The following is a 22,451-nucleotide window of genomic DNA, read 5'->3' as shown; positions in this document are numbered from 1 at the left end:
GAGATCTCAAGTTTGGTTTCCGGTTCTACTGGAACTTTCCTGGGATTCTCCAATCCAACTCCCCCAATTTCTACATCTCCTTCTCAGTCCGGACAAGAATCCCCATAAGCTAGTCCTCAGCGGCGTACTCAGACTGATGGCGTGGAGGATTACATGGGACGAAGGGCGGTCCCGGGACTTTCGATCCCGGCTCAGAACCTCTTGGATAAGGTTTGGGCGGACAGCACGATCAAACGATAGAAGTCAGCATGGAACAGATGGACACCTTGATGTATGCAACGGAGTTTCGATACCTTGGGTGTCGAGGTAGTCCAAGTGGCTAACTTCTTACCGGAACTAGCAATGGAAGGGCTAGCCTATCGATCCATTAATACTTTCCGCTCCGCAATTTCCGCGGGTCATAATACGATAGATGGGGCTCTGGTGGGAAAGCACGTTCTTGTATGTACACTACTTTAAGGAATCAGACTCTCTCTACCACCAACACCAAGATATTTGGTGCTATGGGATGTGAGCAAGGTTTTGAATCTGTTTTTTCATGGCAACCAAATAGGTTTTTGTCACGAAAAGAGCTGTCAGCAAAATTTGCAATGTTACTATGTCTAGTCTCCTGAAGGAGAGTCTCTGATGTACGCAACCTGGATATTACAGGCCAAATTTTTTCTCCCTCAGGGGTATCTTTCACAGTGACTAGAAGGACCAAGACTAATACAAGAGTGATAGAGTACAGTGCTTTCCCCAACTCCCCAAAACGCTGTGTAGTCCAATGCCTCAAAGAATATTGATTGATGTCTGAAGAATACCACCCTCTGGGTGAAAGACAACCTCTAATTGCACTAAGAAAACCTCATTTAGGGGTCTCCTCACCCACCATAGCAAGATGGGTGTTAGACCTGGCACCATTGGCTTGGGTCTCCCTTCCATTTTTTGCTGTGCCTCATATGTTTTTGCTGGTTATAGATGCTTTGGGCACTGTGCAACTGCTATTTAGTGCCACAGTGCAAGTGCTCCCTATCGTAAATTGATGTATGGATTAGTGACTCCATTATTGGCTGGTTTGGTTTACTTGTCAGACCCTAGTACAGTGCACTGCGTGTACCCAGGGCTTGTAAATCAAATGCTGCTGGTGGGCTTGCAGCACTGGTTGTGCCACCCACAGAAGCAGCCTATAAAGTGTGTCTCAGGTCTGCCATTGCAAAACCTGTATGCAGTCTGGTACTGCCACATTGACTGGCAAGAGCACCCACTTGCCAGCCCCTAAACCTTCCATTTTCTGCATATTAGTCACCCCTATGGTAGGCCCAAGAGCAGGGTGCATTGTAGGTAAAAGGTAGAACACGCCCTGATGTGTGTGGCATTCATAATAGTGAATTACAGCCATTTTCGTTTTTCACTATTGCAAGGCTACCTGTTCTCCTTAGGCCATAATGGACAGTTAAATTATAACATCTTATAATCCTAACTGACTCAGGGAACTAGGTAGAAATTCGAGTTTAGTATGCCCGAACTGAGAATGATGAAATACATTTTTTAGTGAAGTTGGTTTTAACATTCTGTGTTTGAAAATACCACTTTTAGAAAGTAGGTATTTTCTTGCCTAACTATCCAAGCCTGCCTCTGCTAGGTTGTGTATTCCTTGTCTGGAGTTTGAGTGCCATGGGCTGGGGGAGTTTAGGAGTTTAGGAGAATGGACCCATCTGCATGTAGAGTGGTGGGGGGAGCACCTGGGACCTGAATAAGGCTGTGCCTGCCTTCCACAATACTGTCTCTACCTCCTGTGGTGCGTCTGATGTCCCTGGCCTACACTGTCAAAGGAAAGAAAGAGTCCTGTAAACAAAGGGCTCCAGGACTGACCAGAACTGGTTTGGACTAGGTACAGACACTCTCTGCCTTCAGAGAACAAAGAGAATAGTAGTATAAGTATTGGGGCCCAGACCCCAGGACTTTGGATCACTTCTGGGAAACAAGAAGAACCTCCGATGAAGAGAGGAACCAGAGAGAAACTAAAGGAGGAGACTATCCCTAAGCTGATTGCTGTTTGGGGGATTGGCCTGCAGGGGTTGCCTGACTGCCAAAGAAAGGAGAAAGGAACTTTGTGCTACTTTCATCATCTTGTAGAAGATCTCCAAGGGCTTGGAAATTGAGCTGCTATTGTTTGTTCGCTACATCCTTTATAAATTCCATCATGTTTGGCGAAAAGATCATATATATATATCAATATGATTAGGTGTATGTAGAATGTTTGTGGATGTGAATGAATGTGGTCAGAATGTTGTGTATTTTTGCTAGCCTCTGTATGAATTTTTTCTACTTCCAATATGTTTTTATAATGAATCCAAAAAAAAATAAAGATAACTAACAAATAAACTTCTTTTTATATGTTTCTAATTTTCTAGTGTCACTATTGTTTGTTCCTCTTCTTATGATGGTTTGAGGGATATAATGGTCTGAAGTAGCCCTAGAGTATTTACATTTATGTAATTTACCTGTCTAGGTCTACTTCGCATCAGTATCAAGGGGCCCCTTTACTTTGCAATTGTTAACAGACTTCACCAACCAGCTCTCCTGAATTCCCTTGCTGAGAATCTGAAGTGCCTGCTGTTGTGCTGGGTTTTCTGAGGGACTCTGTTGCTGGGAGCACGACTCCCGGAGAAGAAGGATGTCGCTGGGAGCCGCAAGCGCGACTCACAGAGAAGAAGCATTTTGCAGCTGTTGTTGTCCCATCACTGAGTAAGGGTGCTGCTGTTGGCCGCTGTCGCCATTGCCACGCATTGCCAGAGAAGAGTGTCGCCGTCGCATCACCGGAGAAGCGAGTCGCAGGGCCTGTCGCGGCTCAGAAGATTTACTGAGTCGCCGCACAGCCGTCGAGCGTGCACGCATTTCCCCTTCCTTGTCGCATCAAGAAGAAGATGCCATTTTTGTTGCATTGCACCGGATCGTCATCGCATCGCGGCGCTGCGGGTCGCATTACCACAGAAGCGCGGTAAGGAACCGACCAATCACCGCCCCCTACGCAGCAGTAGGGAACCGACGCCCCACCTCCCCCGGAGTAAGGAACCGACTCGTCCCTGTTCTTGCATGTAAGGATCACCTTCCCTGCAACTCTTTTGTTTGTATCGCGTTATGCATCCAAAGGTACATTGAACGTAAAGTGTTGCATTTACCATCTAAAGAGAACTAAGCTATTTCTACCATTCTAAAGTACAGTATTGAGGATTTTTGTTGTTTGTGGTCTAGTGATAAACCTACATAAAGAATACTTGATATACAACCTGTGTGGTGTCCATCTGTAGTGCTGTCATTATATTTCTGTATGTGTTCACAAATGTTTACACACTGCCTCTGAGGTAAGCCTGTCTGCTCGTGCCAAGCTACCAAGTGGGTGAGCGGGGGTTATTTTAGGAGTGTAGCCCCTTACCCTGACAAGACGCAAGGGTCCTTATTTGGCTAAAGGTACCTACCTCTGCCAACTAGAGACCCCCAAATCTAACAATGGGCTAGATGGGCTATGCAAGAAGCAGGTATTGACATATCCATGTTAGGGGCATATTCTACCAGAGTAGCGATGGCATCTAAAGCCTTCTCCTTGGGGGCAAGACTAGAGGACATCACGAATGCTGCAGTTTGGTCTACAGACTCGAATTTTAAAAGGTTTTACTTTAAGCCGGTGCTGGATATAGCTCATTTGATGGTGAACAAGCTTTAAACCAGCATAATCCTCGCCTCTGGTCCTGAGATAGAATGAGAATTGTTCCTAACTCTCGTGTAGGAAAGTACCAATTCTATTAAGGACGCGGAGACGAGGATTATCCCACCCGGCGAGAAGAGTCTCTTCTCTGAAGAAGCCTGCCCTAAGAAGTAAGTAAGGCGTTTTTTGAACTGATTTATGTTGATAAAATGATCAAAGGTAAATGTTTCCTGTTCCTGTCGTGACATTTTACGATTCTCAGAATATGACTCATCCATCCCTTGTATCCTCAGGTTCAGATGCATCCAAATAGGACCAGTAGGAATATCTCTGTGGCATGACTCGCGAGAAGAAAGAGGGTGATCAGCATGGAGAGAGTGACTGTTACATCACCAGAGGCATCCTGATTAGACATTGAAAGAACTACTATGGGACTTTTATTGGTTATGTTACAATACCATTCCCAGAGACTTCTGGGTCTGTTAGTTTTTTTGATCTTCGCTTTAATGTTGAAGCTTGAAGAAATATTGTTTTAATGAAAGAAATGCTGCTGTTGAATAACACGAAGAGAGAAACGCATAATCCTCCACGTCCTTAATAGAATTGGAACTTTCCTATACAAGAGTTAGGAACAATTTTCATTACGCAAGTTAGGCCCACTCCTACTTAACGGTCTAAAGTTCACAAATGTTTAAATGTTTAAATGTTCCTAAGGTATTTTGACAGACATAGCACAGAATGGTACTCCATTGCCCCATGGAACAAGACGCTGTGACTTGGGAGGCCCTGTATCGAACTGTCTCATAATCCAAATATGTTCCTTTTAAGTTTACCTACAGAGATGACTAATGATAAAGATGATTAGAATCTTTGCAAGACTGGCGTCTTACTTGTTCTTACTCACAAAGCTATGGGAATGTACCATGGCCATATACAGGATAACCAAAAGGCTCCTTGTATTCAGGACACCTCTTTTTCTGCAGAAAATCAGTGCATTCTGGAATTATGAGTTTGAGTTCAGCTAAATTAAACAAATAAGACTAAAGCATCTGAAAACAATGATTTGTAAATGGAGAAGCCAGAACTGGAAATCGTGTATACTTGTGACATAGTGCCGTCTGATATTTAGGGTCTCAAAAAAGAAACAATTCCATAAGGCCCCTTATGAAGTCACCAACACAATATAATTGTGACTCTTCATTACAATCTCACGACGAAAAGAAGAATAACTATGCCTGATTTCGAGTTTGGAGAACAGAGTTAACTTCATCAGGATTGTAGAGGACAATACCACAGTCTTTAGGAGGGACCTATGCCCACCAAATTTAGGGTTGTCCACCGCCCCTGTGGGCAACTCTCTACATATAAAGGAAAGCTGTCATAGCGGTTCCTGTCTATGCAGAACATGTTTTGCTGGACAATACCGTCAAACATGATGGTCAGCTAGAAAACATTTCAAATGTTTTTTGTTTTTCAAAAACAAACTCCCAAAGCTGGAGTTTGCATTTGTAAAACACTAAACTAATGGCCCACAGATGCTGGTAGTTTATCCCAAGGTGTCAGGCTCTTTATGTATTTTCCTGTCCTTTACAGCCAGGTTTTACCCTAAATAGGGTGGACGATTAAAAGTCTGTCCTCCTACGTCCCCAATTTTTTCAGGCTGATAGGGAATTATTTCATTGAGGAGCCACAAGCAAAGGAATAGGACCATAATTAGTTGTACTGAATATTATTGGAACATAAATGAATAGTTCCAGTAAATCAGAGAAAGACAATGTTGGACTTGGCCCTTCACACTCCTGGTTTCTGAACTGGTTTTGCTGACTTTTAGGACTCAGCACACTTTACCACTGCTAACCAGATCTGTAATGATTGTGCTCTCTCTTCTAAACTTGGTAAAATTGTCTTATGCCAATTGGCATATTTAATCTATATATATAAAAATGAATGTATGTCTGTCTGTTTGTTCTTTATGCATTACTACACCATTCATCCGATCGCCATGAAACTTTGGGAAGTTGTTGAGTACACTCCCACGAAGGTTTCTGGCATAATTTTCTTTTAAAGATACGCACCAGATGGAAAAACAAAAAATCGTGTATCCACAAGGACTCGAAGAAATAAATTGAATTAAAACAGCATTCATCCGATCGCCAAGAAACTTTGGGAAGTTGTTGAGTACACTCCCGCAAAGGTTTCTGGCATACATGTTTTTTAAATATCAGCCCCCCAGGGACCTCATAATCTTTCGAATACTGATGTACGCACCAGACGGAAAAACAAAAAATCGTGTATCCACAAGCACTCGAATAAATAAATAGAATTAAAACGACAATTTAAAATGTTTTCCATAGTAAAATGAATAAGTTTCAATAAAAATGACACAATGTAAACTGAATGTTATCATAACGAGTTTCCTTGAATTTCCTTTCTTCGGAGATCGCAGCAACGTGCGACGGGTAAGATAGTTTACTTATAAATCCCTAGTAAAGTGGTACTACGTGTACCCAGGGCCTGTAAATTAAATGCTACCAGTGGGCCTGGAGCACATATTATGCTACCCACTTAAGTAGCCCCTACAATCCTCCCCGGAATTGTAGACACAATTAACCCAGTCATAAACCAGATTGTTAACTCATCCCTAAGCGCAGGGATTGTGCCTGATGACTGGAAACTAGCAATTGTGAAGCCCCTAAAAAAGAAGCCAAACATTGATTTAGCGATACTCTCTAACCTTAGCCCCATATCACTGCTTCCCGTTTTAGGCAAAATCACAGAAAAATGTGTTCATAAAGAATTATTCAACTTTATAGAGACAGCCAACATCCTCCACCCCCAACAATCCAGGTTCCGTCCAAAACAATCCACTGAGTCTGCTCTTTTGGAAATAACCAACATTTTAAAAATGATAGCAGATAGAGGTAGGAAGGCTGTATTGATCCTACTCGACCTATCGGCCGCGTTTGATACCATATCACACAGCATCCTCCTATCTAGACTCAAATCCAGCGGGATCTTTAATACCGCTTTTGAATGGATAAAATCCTTCCTTTCCAAGTGCAGACAAGTCATGTCACTGGGAACTTTCCTATCCGTCGAGCGGAACATCACAACTGTGGTGCCTCAGGGGTCCTCACTGAGCCCATTGTTGTTCAATGTTTATATGACTCCACTTATCTCACTGATTACATCATGCGGGATCAAAGTAACTTCCTACGCAGACGATACCCAAATGATACTACCTCTGGATCAGAACTCCAAGGATGCAGAACTCAATTTAAAAAAATGTTTGACCAAGGTTCTTCTGTGGATGAAGTACCTTAGGTGCAACACCAACAAGACGGAGCTCCTACCTATAGGGAAAGAAGTTTCATTTCTACCAAGCGAATGGTGGCCAGAGGATACTTCACCCCCGCCGGAGTCAGTGAAAGTAGCAAGAAATCTGGGAGTGCAATTTTACTCCGCCCTCAGTTTCCAACCACACGCAGTGAAGGTAGCAGGGACCTGCTTCAGCATTTGAAGATCCTTGAGAAAAAGTTTCGACCTACTCCCTCTCGCAGCAAGGAAATCAGTAGCAGTCGCCTTAATTCTTTCGGACTGGACTACTGCAACAGCCTCTTGGCAGGAGCCAGCAAAAAGTGGTAAAAAGACTCCAAGTGGTCCAACACTCAGCAGCACGGCTTGTTTTAAGACTTCCTCGAAGGTCTTTGGCATCTGCAGCCCTCAAAACCCTCCATTGCCTCCCATTACATAAAATAATTCTGTTCAAAATCCTAATCACCTTCAGAGCGTCACTTAAGACAGGACCAAAATATCTTTAATCTAGAATCACCCCCTATATCACAAACAGAACTCTCAGGTCCTCATCAGCTAACCTGCTCAAACCTCCCAATTTTAGATGCAAAACTAAATAAGGTAAAACAATAGCAGTTTTAGGTTCCAAAGCTTGGAACCTACTGCCTTTGCAACTAAGAATGCAAAAAAACGAGACCCAATTCATGAAGACTTGGATCTTCGGAGCAACAAATGAACTCTGCTTCTCTCTCATTTAAGACCTTTAGAGCTTCACCTCACCTCACCTCAGTATCAGCGCCAGGATGCTCCCTTCGGAGTGACAGCTAGCGCTCTAGAAATACTGCTTTTCATTTCATTTCAGTAGATCACTATGTTAACTTGGCACATGCTCCGAATGAAATAAATTGAAATGGTTTATTTTGGACGTGGAGGGGATATAGACGCAGACAGATCTGGATCACCTGCTTACAATGAATGAAAATAAATGGATCCTGATGGCTAAAACAGTGGTCAAAGGGCCTAATCAACACATTGAGAGGCACACATTGGCCACACTTTAATGTAATGTCGGCTGCTTGATGTTTACTGTAAAATGTGACTTTTTCTATATAATGAAATTTGACTTAGATATTTTCTTGATGAAGTATGATATGTGTGTGTTCTATGTAATACGATTTGATTTATATGTTTCCTGATTAAGTATGGTTTTTTTTGTGTTTTAAGATATCTGAAGCCCTCCTGATCAGAAATAGGTTTCCCTAGGGGGTAGATATGTTGAAAAGTGAGTGTTCTCTTGTAGATATTATGAATTATATCTGACGTTATTTTGAAATTCCATGATTGATTCTCTTTTCTCTGATGTATTTGTTTAGTTCAGGGTGATATGATTCGCCTTTGGGTCCTTCCGAGGGTCTTCTCCTGCTTCAGTGGGCTTCCCGGCTTGTTTGGGCTTGCTATGACTCTCCTTCTTGTGGTGAGTTCCTTGAACCTTGCCGGTCCCAACTTTGCTCATTCTTCATTCTCCACGCCAATTGCCGCGATCAACGCTTGTTGGTACTCCAGCCGGACACCCACCCTGTGCTCCTCACCTCCAAAGTGGGATAATTCGTACAGGGTTCCTGGTCTTTCTCAGCATCACCTGATCCTCACAGCTGCAGCGAAAAGGTACTTCTGATTCTTCTGACATCAGTGGATATTGCTCTTCCGTGCATCCTGATCACCTCTGAGTGGCATCTCCTCTGCTTTTACGTTCTCCACTTCAAGAATCCACCCTTGGATTCCACCACACTCTTGCATAGTCTTCTCCAGCGGCATCTTCTTTGAAGTCCTCCATTGTAGTCTACGTCTGTTTCTGACGTCACTTCACCCCTTTACACCTGGCTTCCCTGGTGCAGGTAACCTGGTTCCTAAGTCTTCCAGAGGTGGGTGGCTCTCCAACATTCTGTCCTCCAAAGGGTTTCTTCGGGGCCCTCTGGAAACGTCCTTTTTCCTTAAAACTGCAACTGCTCCATAAACTTTAATTGGGCATGCAGCAGTGTTTCCACTCTGCACACAGCCTCCCTGTGGTTCCTGGGTACTTACCTTGGGTGCTGTTATCCCAGCTTCTTTGAGTCCTTTGGTTCAAGTGCCTTTCTTCTTTGCATTACGCATTCCACTGCTTTAGTAAATGGTTCAGTCTTCCCTGGAGACATGTGTATATTTGTGCTACTTCCCTGATTTGTTTGAAGTATTGTCATGTGGTTTGTTGATTACTCCGGCTATGGGATATACCAATGTGTTAGTGATTGTGTTGTGTAATAAGTTGACTTATTTTTCATACACACTGTGTGGTTTCTTTTCATCTTATCTACACTACTAATTAAATGTGGTAAAACACGCTGTTCTACACTCCGTCAAGATAAGCTTGAAGGATGCTCTCCACGGCTACCACTTTGAGAGCTTTCAAAGAATGTCAAAGACTACTAAAATCACCATAAACGTTGCCAAGATTAGTGCAAGGTGCATTAATCATTTAAGCATGCACCATATACTAAGCTAGCCTCCTACACCCGCCTTGAAAATGAGAAGTCTGGGGCACGTAGTCACACCCCAAACCGATGCATCACCCTAGGCTGCGGGACTGGAAAGCACTTTTCAACCTTGTCACCTCCACTCTGCCCCGCCTTGAAAGTGAGAAGTCTGGCAGATGTAGTTCCACCCCAGACTGATGCATGCAAAGTTGCTGGCAGGCAGGTAAATGCTAGGCAACACCAACGCTGTGGGACCAGAAAGCGCTTTTCAAGTTCGTCACCTCCACACTGCCTGGCCTTGAAAATGAGATGTATGGGTGTCATAGTCCCAGCCCAGACCGATGCAGGCAAATTTACTGGCAAGCAAGGAACTGCTATGCAACACCCACACTGCAGACTGGAAAGCGCTTTTCAAGCACATCACCCCACTCTGCCCCACCTAGAAAGGGAGAAATCTGGGGGACGTAGTCCCAACCAGGACTGATCCACTCCGAAACACCCTTGCTGATGGCAGGGAACTGCTATGCCGCGTGTATTTAACAAGGACCCCCTGAAGATACGGATACCATAGTTCCAAGGCCAGGGAATAAAGGTTTATGACAAAAAACAACCTAGGCAACTATACTAAAACAATGTAATAGACATATGGACAAATGGCTACAAATTATTAAGAAAATATCTGTTTTATTATACGTTCCACAAGGACACAACATGTAACATGATTAAAAAGAAAACAATGAACATGTATAAAAATATTTATCACATAAAATCAATTAGAAAAATCATACATTCGTAACAATTATTGTAAACATATAATGAACAAATTAAGAGACTAAAAGTGGCAAGTTAGGGTCTCTACGCGCGTTTCGGCGAACCAGCGCCTTCTTCTGGAGAAGCCACACAAATTAAGTAAAGTAGGACGTTTGTAAAACAACTCGTCAGACGTCTAATTGATGTCCAAATGGTAGGTTCAAGGTAAACAGAGTATTCTGAATTCTTATTTAATATATCTTGTCGTGGTATATCCCGCCAACCGGATGTACATCTTGGTCAATCTAATTCAGTTATGAATTTATCCGAATTCTCATATGTTTCATGAATCGTTGATATACGATAAATGATTTAAAAGATCTCCCTGCCCGGCAGAGCTCCTTGCATAGAGAATCTGTAACGGCCCAGTCTGAATTTTGACAGCTGGCCTCTCAAGAATCCGGTGGCGGGAGGAAAAACGAAGGATGGCGGCCCGACGGCGATGTGTTCAGACGCGGGTTTCCTTGGACTACCCGCGTCTGAACACATCGCCGTCGGGCCGCCATCCTTCGTTTTTCCTCCCGCCACCGGATTCTTGAGAGAACTACTCGGGCAGGGAGATCTTTTAAACAAATTTACCAATACCCTGGGATATCCTCTGAAATAAATCCTAAGGGAGATTCTTTTAACCCCTCTGCATAGAGCTCTGCCGAACATTTCGGGCAGGGAGATCTTTTAAATCATTTATCGTATATCAACGATTCATGAAACATATGAGAATTCGGATAAATTCATAACTGAATTAGATTGACCAAGATGTACATCCGGTTGGCGGGATATACCACGACAAGATATATTAAATAAGAATTCAGAATACTCTGTTTACCTTGAACCTACCATTTGGACATCAATTAGACGTCTGACGAGTTGTTTTACAAACGTCCTACTTTACTCAATTTGTGTGGCTTCTCCAGAAGAAGGCGCTGGTTCGCCGAAACGCGCGTAGAGACCCTAACTTGCCACTTTTAGTCTCTTAATTTGTTCATTATATGTTTACAATAATTGTTACGAATGTATGATTTTTCTAATTGATTTTATGTGATAAATATTTTTATACATGTTCATTGTTTTCTTTTTAATCATGTTACATGTTGTGTCCTTGTGGAACGTATAATAAAACAGATATTTTCTTAATAATTTGTAGCCATTTGTCCATATGTCTATTACATTGTTTTAGTATAGTTGCCAAGGGAACTGCTATGCAACACCCTGCCTCATTGCAGACCTCCACAAGATGGGGTTCGGTTTCCGGTTCTGTGGGTGGGTGTCGATCCTATTGCCAATCTGTGGGCTCAGGTTCAAGTCAACACGGCCTTTCCACATGCTTTCCGGTGAAGAGGGGCACTCGCCAGGGTTCTCTCCTTTTACCCCTGTGGTTGGCTCTAGTAATAGAGTCCCTCTTGGAGCTCATTTGGATCGACGCCAGGTTCTGTGGCTTCAAATGTGGGGGGTGGAGAGGAGGACTAGGTCTCGCCGTATGCGGATGATATGCTCCTTTTTGTTCAGGAGCCCAGTTGTACTCTCCCAAGACTCATGAAGATTCTGGAGGTCTACGTGATGGCTTTGGGTCTAAGGGTCAATTGGTCCAGATCTACCCTTGTACCCGTCCACAGAGCGGTGAAGAGAGATTGGATGGATCTTTGGTTAAAGTTAGCAGGGGACAGTTTCAGTTATTTGGGCATGTCAGTCACACTTTCCTAGCCACGGTATGTGGACCTTAATATGGCCAGGGGCCACCGCGTTCTCTCCCATCGGTTACTCAGGTCCCTACCAGTTGTTGGTACTCGGCACTCTGCCACATGAAGTGCCACAATATGTTCACTGGGGCCACCCCCCCTGTGGCATTGGACGTGGTTGACTGAAACTGCAAGGCTTAATGAATTTTGACTGTGGGGACCTGATAGGCATCTCCACATTGGGAGTTGTCTGGAGGGACAGTCACATGCGTTCCTTCTAAGAGTTGGCGGATGACTTCAGCCTTCATCCCTGTCAGTTTTACCGCTACCTGCAGCTGCGGCATGCCTTAGAACACTGTAAAGACAGGCTGACAATACTTCCTGAATTCAACCTGCTCAATTGCAAGTTAGTGACTGATGTGCTGGGCAGGGGTGGTGTATCTTGGCTGTACAGTTCCTTGGTCACAAATGAACCTGACCCCCTATGTGCACCGAGGTCCAGGTGGGAGGAGGATGTGGGAGCCTGAGACTAATGACTGGACGAGGATGTTAGCAATGTCAATCAATGCATCTCCGCTTGGTCCAATTCAAATAATTTCATAGGATTTATTACTCTCCTGAAGCCTTTGGCGTATAGGCCGGGCATGCGACCCAGCTGTGCACCCACCCCAGGTACTCTTTACCACACTATCTGGACATGTCCAGGAGCTCAGGCCTACTGGTCGGCAGTCACCAGGCACATGTGATGGGTGGTGGGTATCCCTCTGGCCCTGGACCCCAACATTAATGTAATAAAGATAATGGACTCTGTGGGAGATTCCAGGACGGTCCACTCCCTTCTTGCGATGGCATATATGGTGATCAAGAGAGAATTTGCTAGACATTGGAGAGACGAGCAGGCCCCATCAATACTAGAGTGGATTCAAGGAATGGATTCATGTGCTGCACTTGAAAAATTGGTACACATGTAAGAGAGCATTCCAGAGAAATTCAACCGAATCTGGGGGGCACGGATTGAGAAGCCTATCTGTGGAGACCATAGCTATTCATAGTTGTAATGTGTATTTCCACTTCAGCGGAGATGCCAGCTGTCATCTTCAATACTGTGAATGACTGCGCAATTTATCTGTATTGGTCGATATTTTCACTCTGTCCCTCGTTGCTTGAGCTTGATGTTTGTACTGATTGTGTTAATATATTATACCTACAATAAAATGTGTCTTAAAAAAAGCAAAATGAAAAATGAGTAGCATTCTGGGAAAATCCTGAGAGTTTTGGAAGTTGAGGATACCATACGTGAGCCAAACAAAAAGGAGTCACTAAACCAGGTTAGCTGCAGCAAATGAGTTCCACCCATTTAGTCCACCATGTTTTTGTTGCTTATGACTACCCAGTTTTTAGACATTTACTATAGGTGAGTGTCACTACCTGAATCTCACTCACGGTAAATTCACAGTAATTGGAGTGAGTGTTAAATGCCAGCGGCTTCCTTTTAACATAGGAACGCTGCTGCGCAGCTAGGGTAAGAAGCATTGTCCTGGTTACACATGTGCGCAGCCTGATTTGCAGAAGAAACTCTGAAAGGACTGCTGATAACCTGAGCTAGGCCTTATAATATTAGTGTTCATACATCGGTGTTGCTTTCGTTATATTATACACATAGGTGAAATCTGCCCAAAGTGCAGTTTCTCTCCACTTAGGCCGACACAGACCAGCAAGGTGTCAAACTAGGGATTTTGCAGTTCCCAACACACTAAATCCACATCTTAGTGGACTTCAGGACTTTTCATATTTCTCTGGCTCAGCTCATTAACAGATCCCAGGCCTTTGCCCCGCCCCGTTCACTGGGCCACGTTAATTGTTCTGCTCCCAGGCAGAGGGAACAAAGGCCTATCTCACAAAAGGAGCAACTATCAGTGTTTAACCCACTTTCAGAGAGAAGGAAGGGGCATCTGTATCTGATAATTTGCTTGTCCTTCTGCATCTAAGCTGGAACAGCCCAATCTCACTTGATCAAAGGGGGAGGTGCAGACCTCTAGAGCCAACACAGGAGGGGTTCGCCTTTCAAGTTTTTTTTAACTTATTTTTTATTAACGCCTTCGATGCGGATGACAAAGCCAGCTCGTCATGGGCGTTACCTGCGCTACGCGGATGACGAGCTGGCTTTGTCATAAACAGCGCATTTTTGAAATTCCAGCGCACAGCGGGAAAACGCGGTAGCGCGGTAGCGGTTAAGCACTGCACCAAGGATATCCGTAATAGGTGTCATGCACATACATCTATATTTCAATAATTGTGTTGTTACAGTAAAATAAGGAGATGACATCCCTTTTTCCTTCGCTCTCACTACCCGTGAGTCGACTGGGTTCGAAGAGCAGTGCATTTTGAACATGCGCTCAAACATACATACAATAATACAATAATAATAACAATAATCAGGAGGAACAAGATTCCCCCATCCCATGTTGCTTTTCAAGTTTGATGAGAAGAGATGATGTCAGCTAAGGGTTGATCAGAGGACCTCAGAGGAGCTTCTCCAAGGGAAAAAATGGAAACAAATGATATCCCTGAATCCTGTGCAGGAGGGTTGAAACAGTGGTGGATTAATTATGTGGTATCCTAGGACTGACCAGGGGTGCCTGCCATCTAGAACTTTCCGTCCCCAATTAACCTGCTAGGCCTTCCTCCCCCTGTGCTTAGCCCTTTTTTGGCTATTTGGGATATTTTGCAATTAGGCCCCTGTAACATTTTGTCCACATAAGGTATCCACACCAAATTTGCTTCCTTTTCGTCCAACATCATGGGAATTTTAAAGGTACCCAGGGTTTGTGGATTCCCCTGGAGGGGACCCAGAAAGTAACCAAAATACAGCTACATTTTGTTTTGTTTTTAAAAAATGGGGAACAAGTGCTGCAGAAGAAAGTGTCAGATTTTTCCCTGCAAATTGTATCAACAAAGGAGTTGTGGTGCGGAAATCACCATTTTCCCAGCTTTTAGGGACAGGCAGACTTTTCTCAGAAAACCAAAACTTTCTACACAGTTTTGGCATTTTACTGGGATATAGCCTATTTTGCTACTTTTTGTGCTTTCAACCTCCTTCCAGTTAGTGTTAGAGATGTTTATGAAAGCAATAATGGATCCCGAAAAGCTATACATTTCTGGAAAGTAGACAAAATTCTGAATTCAGCAATGGGTCATTTCTGTAGTTCCGTCAACGTTTTTTTTATAGAAACTAACAGTTTAAAGTGAGAAATATTGAGAATGTTTTGAAAAAAAAACAGCCATTTGTCCCAACGTTTTCACCTGTAGCTTTTTTTAAGTATGACAGATTTTTTAAAGCAATATACCGTTACATCCGCTGGATGCTTCTGGTTGTGAAGATATATAGGACTTGTAGCTTCATCAAGAACCCAAGGAATCTAGAGCCAATAACTGAGCTGCGTCTTTCAATGATTTTTCATTGCGTACCGGGTATATAGCAGTTCATTTGGTAAAATATAAAGAGTGAACAATAGGTATCAAAGACACCTATGTATTTCCAAAATAGGAACAAAATATAGAGTTCAAAAGCAGTAGTTCTTTGAGCATCTCTGAAACTGTGGGTACCCATATTAGATTTATAGGACATTTTTCAAAGTGACTTCTTTTTTACACTTTGTCTTACATTTGGAAGGCAGAAATGCATAGAAAATCAATATGTAATAACAGTTGCTCTACAATTCTTTGTTCCCCTAAGTCTCCCGATAACAATGGTACCTCACTTGTGTGGGTAGGCATGGTGCCCGCGGCTGGAAACAGCCCAAAACGCAACGTGGACACAGCACATTTTTACAGTGAAAACAGACCCTTTTTTTGCAATGTGCATAGCTTTGGATTTTGAACCCTAGCTCAACTGGCACCTATGGAAACCTAGCACACGTACACATTTTTTAAAAACACCCAGGAAAAAACCTGGGATAGGGTGACGTATGTGGCTCTCACCAGTTTCTGTTACCCAGAATTCCTTGAAACCTCAAACTTTGTCAAACAAAAACCACAATTTTCTCACATTTCTGTGATGGAAAGTTCTGGCATCTTTGTGAATCCACAAACTTCCACCTACCCCTCAGATAAAAATGGTACCTCACTTATGTGGTAGACCTAGTGTCCGTGACAGGAAACGGGCCAAAACGCAACATGGACACAAACATATTTTATAGTGAAAACGGACCCTTTTTTTGCAATGTGCCTAGCTGTGGATTTTGAACCCTAGCTCTGGCGTCACCAGGTTCTGTTACCCAGAATCCCTTGCAAACCTCAAACATTATCAAAAAAACGCACTCATTTTCCTCACATTTCTATGATGGAAAGTTCTGGTATCTGCATGGATCTACAAAATTCCACCCACCCCGCGTTCTCTAAAGTCTCTCGATAAAATGGAACCTCACTTTTGTGGGTAGGCCTAGTAGCCGCGACAGGAAATGGCCCAAAACGCACCATAGACATACCGCATTTTTACAGTGAAAACTGACCCTTTATTGGCAATGTTCCTAGATGTGGATTTTGAACCCTAGCTCAGCTGGCACCTAGGGAAACCTAGCAAACCTATACGTTTTTGGAAACCAGACACCCAGGGGAATCCAGGATGTGGCGACTCTTGTGGCTCTCACCAGGTTCTGTTACCCAGAATCTCTTGCAAACCTCAAACTTCCTAAAAAAAAAAAAAAAAAACATTTTCCTCACATTTCTGTGATGGAAAGTTCTGGAATCTGCTTGGATCCACATAAATCTACCCACCCCACATTCCCCCAAAGATTCCCAATACAAATGGTACCTCACTTGTGTGGGTAATGTGCACACATCACATTTTTACAGTGAAAATTTACCTTTTTTTGCAGATTGTCTAGCTGTGGATTTTGAACCCTAGCTCAGCCGGCACCTAAGGAAACCTAGCAAACCTACACATTCTTTTTAAACTAGACAGCTAGGGGAATCCAGGATGAGGTGACTTGTGTGGCTCTCACCAGGTTCTGTTACCCAGAAGCCCTTGCAAACCTCAAACTTTGTGCCCTCATATATCCCCCAAAATGTCCCGATAAAAATGGTACCTCACTTGTGTGGGTAGGCCTAGTGCCCGCAACAGGAAACGGGCCAAAACACAACGTGGATACACCACATTTTTACAGTGAAAATTGACCCTTTTTTGCAAAGTGCCTAGCTGTCTATTTTGAACCCTAGCTCTGGCAGCACCCAGGGAAACCTAAAAAAGCTATACATTTTTTAAAACTAGACATCCAGGATCGGATGACTTGTGTGGCTCGCACCAGGTTCTTTTACTCAGAATCCCTTGCAAATCTCAATCTTTGTAAAAAAAAACATTTTCCTCATATTTCTGTGATGGGAAGTTCTGGAATCTGCGAGGATCCACAAACTTCCACCCACCCCGCATTCTGTAAAGTCTTCCATTAAAATTGGTATCTCACTTATGTGGGTGGGCCAAATGCCCGCAGCAGGGAAGGTCCCAAAACATATTGTGAAGACATCAAATTTACTTATCACAAAATGACCTTGTTTGGCAAGTAGGGGCTCCTGGGTTTTGGCCTCGGACCCGGGGCCATCAAGGGAAACCTACCAAACCCACACATTTCTGAAAACTAGACAACCGAGGACATACAGGGAGGTATGACTTGCATGGACCCCCCAATGTTTTCCTACTTAGAACCCCCTGCTAACCTCAAATTTAGCGGGAAAAAAAGTCAAATTTTTCTCAAATTTTTGTGTGGGAAAGTTGTGGGATCACCGGGCTGACACAAATTTCCTACCACCCAGCGTTTCCCCAGGACTCCTGATAAAAATGGTACCTCACTCATGTGGGTGGGCCAAGTACCCACGACAGGCAAGGGCCCAAAACGTATTGTGGAGACATCAAAATTACCTACCACAAAACAACTTGTTTTTCAAGAGGAGCACTTGGTTTTTGGCCCTGGCCTCGACGGCCATCTAGGGATACCTACCAAACCCACACATTTCTGAAAACAAGACACCCTGGGAGACCAGGGAGGTATGGTTTGCGTGGATCCCCCAATGTTTTCCTACCCAGAATCCCCTGCAAATCTCAAATTTAGGGGGGAAAACTCATATCTTCCACACATTTCTGTGTGGGATCACTGTGCTGGCACAAATGTCCTACCACACAGTGTTCCCCTCAGTCTCCTGAGTAAAATGATACCTCACTTGGGTGGGTGGGCCAAGGGCCTTTGACTGGGAAGGGCCAAAAACATAGGGATTAAGGGTATAGCACAGCAAATTCTAAGAGCTACATTTTTAACAAATTACTTTTTGAGCCGATCTGCATTGGACAGTCTCACAGGTGAGGTATCATTTTATGTTGGAGACCAAGGGGAACGCTGGGTAGTAGGACATTTGTGCCGGCATGTTGGTCCCATACAAAAAAGGTGTAGAAAAAGTGATTTTTATTTTAGCTAAATTTGAGGTTTCAGGGGATTCTGGGTAGGAAAACATTGGGGGATCCATGCAAGCCATACCTCCATGGACTCCCCAGGGTGTCTAGTTTTCAGAAATGTGTGGGATTGGTAGGTTTCCTGTTGGACTTGGCCCTTAGGGCAGGTTCACCCCTAATCTTTTTGCTTTTGTTTGTGACCCAGTGTTAGTGATTTTTGGGTCTCTGCGCACTTTTTCCCTGTGTCCCAGAGTAAAGTGCGTGCGTGTAGTATGGCTGGCCTGCCCTCCCATAGGAATGCATGGAGAATGTGTGTGTCCATGTTAGTTCCTGATGTGTGGGGAGTGCAGGCTCGAGTTTGGTATGTATGAACTCGTGAGAATGAATGCTGCGCAATGGTATGTGCGGCTTGTATGTGTCTAGAAGGGAAGTGCTACTTCTGGACATTGATGTATGTGTGCAGTGAGGATACTGGAGGGTGATTGGCTGGAGATGGCTGGCATGCCAGGCTCCAGGAAGTCTGGATGGGTCTGCCCGGTGGTGAGTGTGAGATCAGCATGAGTGATGTGTGGGAGGAGTGCACCTGGGTCCTGGATGGGCTGGGTTTTTCCCCACACAATGCTGGCTCCGCCCCCCTGTGGTTTGTCTAACGACCCAAGCCTCCCCAGTGAATGAAAGGGGTGGTTGGGCCATCAAGGGTACTCCCAAGCCAGCTGCAACTGGTTTCCCCCCACCCTGCACCCTGGAAACAAAGGATTTAGCTGTATAAAAATGGGGCTGTGTCCCCACAGAAGTTGTTCTGCTTTTGGATCCTAGCTGAGGGGGCTGCTGCTGCTGCTGGGGCCAGGAGGACCGCCACTTGGACTGTCTCCCTGCCTGGAGACCCAGTGTGCTGGCTCTGGGCCCAGCCTTGCCCCCCCTGCCTGCCTCCAGACCTTGCTGGAGCTTTTCTTTTGCCCCTAGTGCTGAAGAGCGCTTCCTTTGTGCTGCCTAGCGCTTGGAGCGCTGCTTATTTTCCTTAGTGCTGAGGGGTGCTTTATTTTGAGCCCTTGGCGCTTGATAGCGCTTTATTTCCCTTCTAGCGCTATATTTTGTGCAGCCGGTGCCCACCCGGCGTTTGCCCGCTTTATTGCAGATTTTCGGCATAGCGAGTGCCCACCTCGCTTTATCTTCTAGTTAAAGGCCGGTGCCTACCCGGCATTGCCCCGTGGTGTCTTGTTATTTACGAGCCGGTGCCCACCCGGCATTGCCCCGTAATCACCGCCGCAGCCCCGGAGCCTTGAAAACTGTTGCCGGGCCGCTGCCTACTGCGACCCGGAAGTCCCGCCTCCTGACCCCCAGGGCCGTGCTGCCATTGGCGGCCCCCGCGGAAGTCAGGCGGATTGCCGCGTGACGGGGCCAGGCCGGGAGAGGCAGCCGGAAGTTCCGCCCCCGCAGCCGGGCCCCGAGGAGAGGAGAGGCGCGAGGAGAGCCGGCAGTGTTCCTGCCCCCGCAGCACCAACGAGGTACCGGTGAGTGCGGGGACAGGGTCCTTTGTTCCTATTTAGAGCGGCCCCGGTTGGCAGAGGGCCGCTCCAACGAGCATCGAGGCATTTCTTGCTGGGAGCCACGAGGGCTCCAGAAGTCTCGTCAGTCCCGAGCCTGCAAGGCTCGAGAGGCCATTGTTTTATTAGAGCCCAGCGAGGCTCGAGGCGCCCACTTTGTTTTGTCTCTCTAGTGCCAGGAGGGAGAGAGGGCATATCGGGGCAGATTGTCGCTGCCCGGCCAAAGGAGCCAGGGCATTTTGCGCTATTCAGAGCCCACGAGGCTCAGGCGGCATACATGTGTTTTGGAGCCCTATAAGCTCCAGGCACCCCCTTCTGTTAAGAGCGCTGAAGCTCTTTAGTGCCAGCATAATTGATTTAGAGCCCAGAGAGAGGCTCTTGGGGGACACAGGCAGTCAGTTGGTCAGAGCCCCGTGGCTCCCATGCTGTGTTCCCACACCAGTGTTCTTGAGCCCACGAGGCTCCAACGTTGCCCAGCCCTATTTACAACTGTCCAGCACTTAGTGGACAGTTGCTACGTTTAGGCTTTGTGTTCTGGCTGCCTGCGCAGCCTTCCCTGACATTGAGACTCAGGGCATTCAGCCCCTTGTGAGGCCAGTTGGCCTGAGGGACAGTTCTAGTGTTGTGCCATGTGCACCCTGCGCAATTTATGATTTACTGCTTATGTGATTCCTGCGCAAATGTTCTACCTGCACCTCTGAATGTGTTTTAATGTTTCATGTGCAATTGTTTGTTATTACCTTTGCTAAAAGTGACCTGCGTAGGTGATTCTTTATGTTTTATTCCCCTTTGCTAAAAGTGACCTGCTTAGAGGAATGTTTGTTATTACCTTTGCTAAAAGTGACCTGCTTAGGTGATTCTTTATGTTTTATCCCCTTTGCTAAAAGTGACCTGCTTAGAGGATTGTTTATGTTATTACCTTTGCTAAAAGTGACCTGCTTAGGTAATTGTTTGTTTTATCCCCTTTGCTAAAATTGACTTGCTTAGAGGATTGTTTATGTTATTACCTTTGCTAAAAGTGACCTGCTTAGGTGATTCCTTATGCTTTTATTTCCCTTTGCTAAAAGTGACCTGCTTAGAGGAATGTTGATGTTTTATTGCCTTTGCTAAATGTGACTTGCTTAGGTGATTATTTTAGGTTTCCTTCCCTTTGCTAAATGTGACTTGATTAGGTGATAGGTTTTCCTTCCATAGGTCCTGATGATAAGGTCCTAGTTCCCTGCGTGATTTCCCTACAGTGTTTAGGGTGGCGTAGGAGGTATTTACCCTTTACCAGTAGTTACTGGTTGTATGCTACATTTACTATTTCTGTGTTACAGTCATTATATGTTTATGTACTAAGTGTTATACCTACAAGTATTATTTCTAAAAAGTGCATACCCCTGACAGTGGTCCAGGTGGCCCTGTCCTGTACATAATCCCTTGTAAATCTTGCCCGTGCCTGTTGGCACATTGTAAAGTGTGTGTGTTATCTAATGTGTTTTTATTATTATAATACAAAGGCTATTTTTGATATAACCTTGTGTGGAGTTTCCTTTGTGGTGGGCCTAGGGTGTTGTCGCTGGGGTGCGCGCGCAAACGCTTTACACATCGCCTCTGAGATTAGCCTTGCTGCTCGCGTCACGTTACCTAGAGGGTGAGCAGGGGTTATCTTGGTGTGTGACTCCCTTGCCCTGACCTTAGAAATGGTGATCCCTGACTGACCTTGGCGTGAGCCTTGGCCGCCCGGGGGTCCCGTTTCTAACATTGGTGGCAAGCGGTGCAGATTGGACTTGCGTTTGCGCTGTACCACAGTGGCGACAGGCCACACTTCAAAACTCTGCAATTTTAGATAACCACATTTTGGGGATTATTGTTTTTTAGGGAAGATCAGTATTGCTTCTCCTGAAAGGTGTCATTTTGTAATTTCTGTCCAGTACATTTGTTCCCCGCCCTGCTTCCAGAGTTTGGTACCTGTGTCACTTGTGGTCAGGTTGAGAAAATCAGGGGTGGTAGAAACTGCCTTACCGGTCCGAGGGGAGGGTGTGTGTGAATGAGTGGTGTGTTACACTGGACAGTGGAGTGCAAGTTCTCTGAGATAGGAATCTTGCTGAATTGTGTTAATTGTGTACTCCTGTGTAAGCTCAGACCCCCAGGTTCCCTGTGTCAAACTCTTCTTGAGAACGTCCGCCAAAATGGAGCCTGTTTTTTATCTCTGTTGTCTTTTTAGGTACAGTAGGTCAGAGCTGGTCAGATTCTGTGAAGAGGGCGGCATGGAGGTGAGTGAGTTGGATACTCAGTCCCAGCTTAGGGACAGCCTGATCCTATGGCAAAAGGGTCAGTGGGATCTTGAGCACAGTGAGAGAGATAGGGCCCGGGCCGCACGCCATGAGGTTGGTGAGTCTGTGGAGAGCCCTGAAGAATGTGAGTTGTATGATGATGACAGTGGATGGATATCAGCAGATAGTGAGGACCCCATAGATAGGGAGTCCCTTGCTGGGTCCAGTGTCA

General features: G+C 44.9%; 1 protein-coding gene across 9 annotated transcripts in view; it reads left to right on the top strand.

Annotated features, from left to right (window-relative positions):
- The window catches only part of LOC144829392 (uncharacterized), a 392,836-nt gene extending 388,277 nt beyond the window's left edge, over window positions 1-4,559 (top strand). For all 9 annotated transcript variants that reach the window (XR_013610651.1, XR_013610653.1, XR_013610650.1 and 6 more), the window contains one exon: window positions 3,982-4,559. Coding sequence is in view for 1 of the 9 variants with exons in the window: in XM_078688506.1 (XP_078544632.1) it covers window positions 3,982-4,029 (48 nt within the window). In the remaining 8 variants the exon portion in view is untranslated. The remainder of the gene's footprint in view (window positions 1-3,981) is intronic.
- Window positions 4,560-22,451: the final 17,892 nt, after the last annotated feature.

The sequence above is a fragment of the Lissotriton helveticus genome, chromosome 4_1 (assembly GCF_964261635.1).
Source record: "Lissotriton helveticus chromosome 4_1, aLisHel1.1, whole genome shotgun sequence".
Lineage (NCBI taxonomy): Eukaryota > Metazoa > Chordata > Amphibia > Caudata > Salamandridae > Lissotriton > Lissotriton helveticus.
This window is presented reverse-complemented; position numbering and strand designations above follow the sequence as displayed.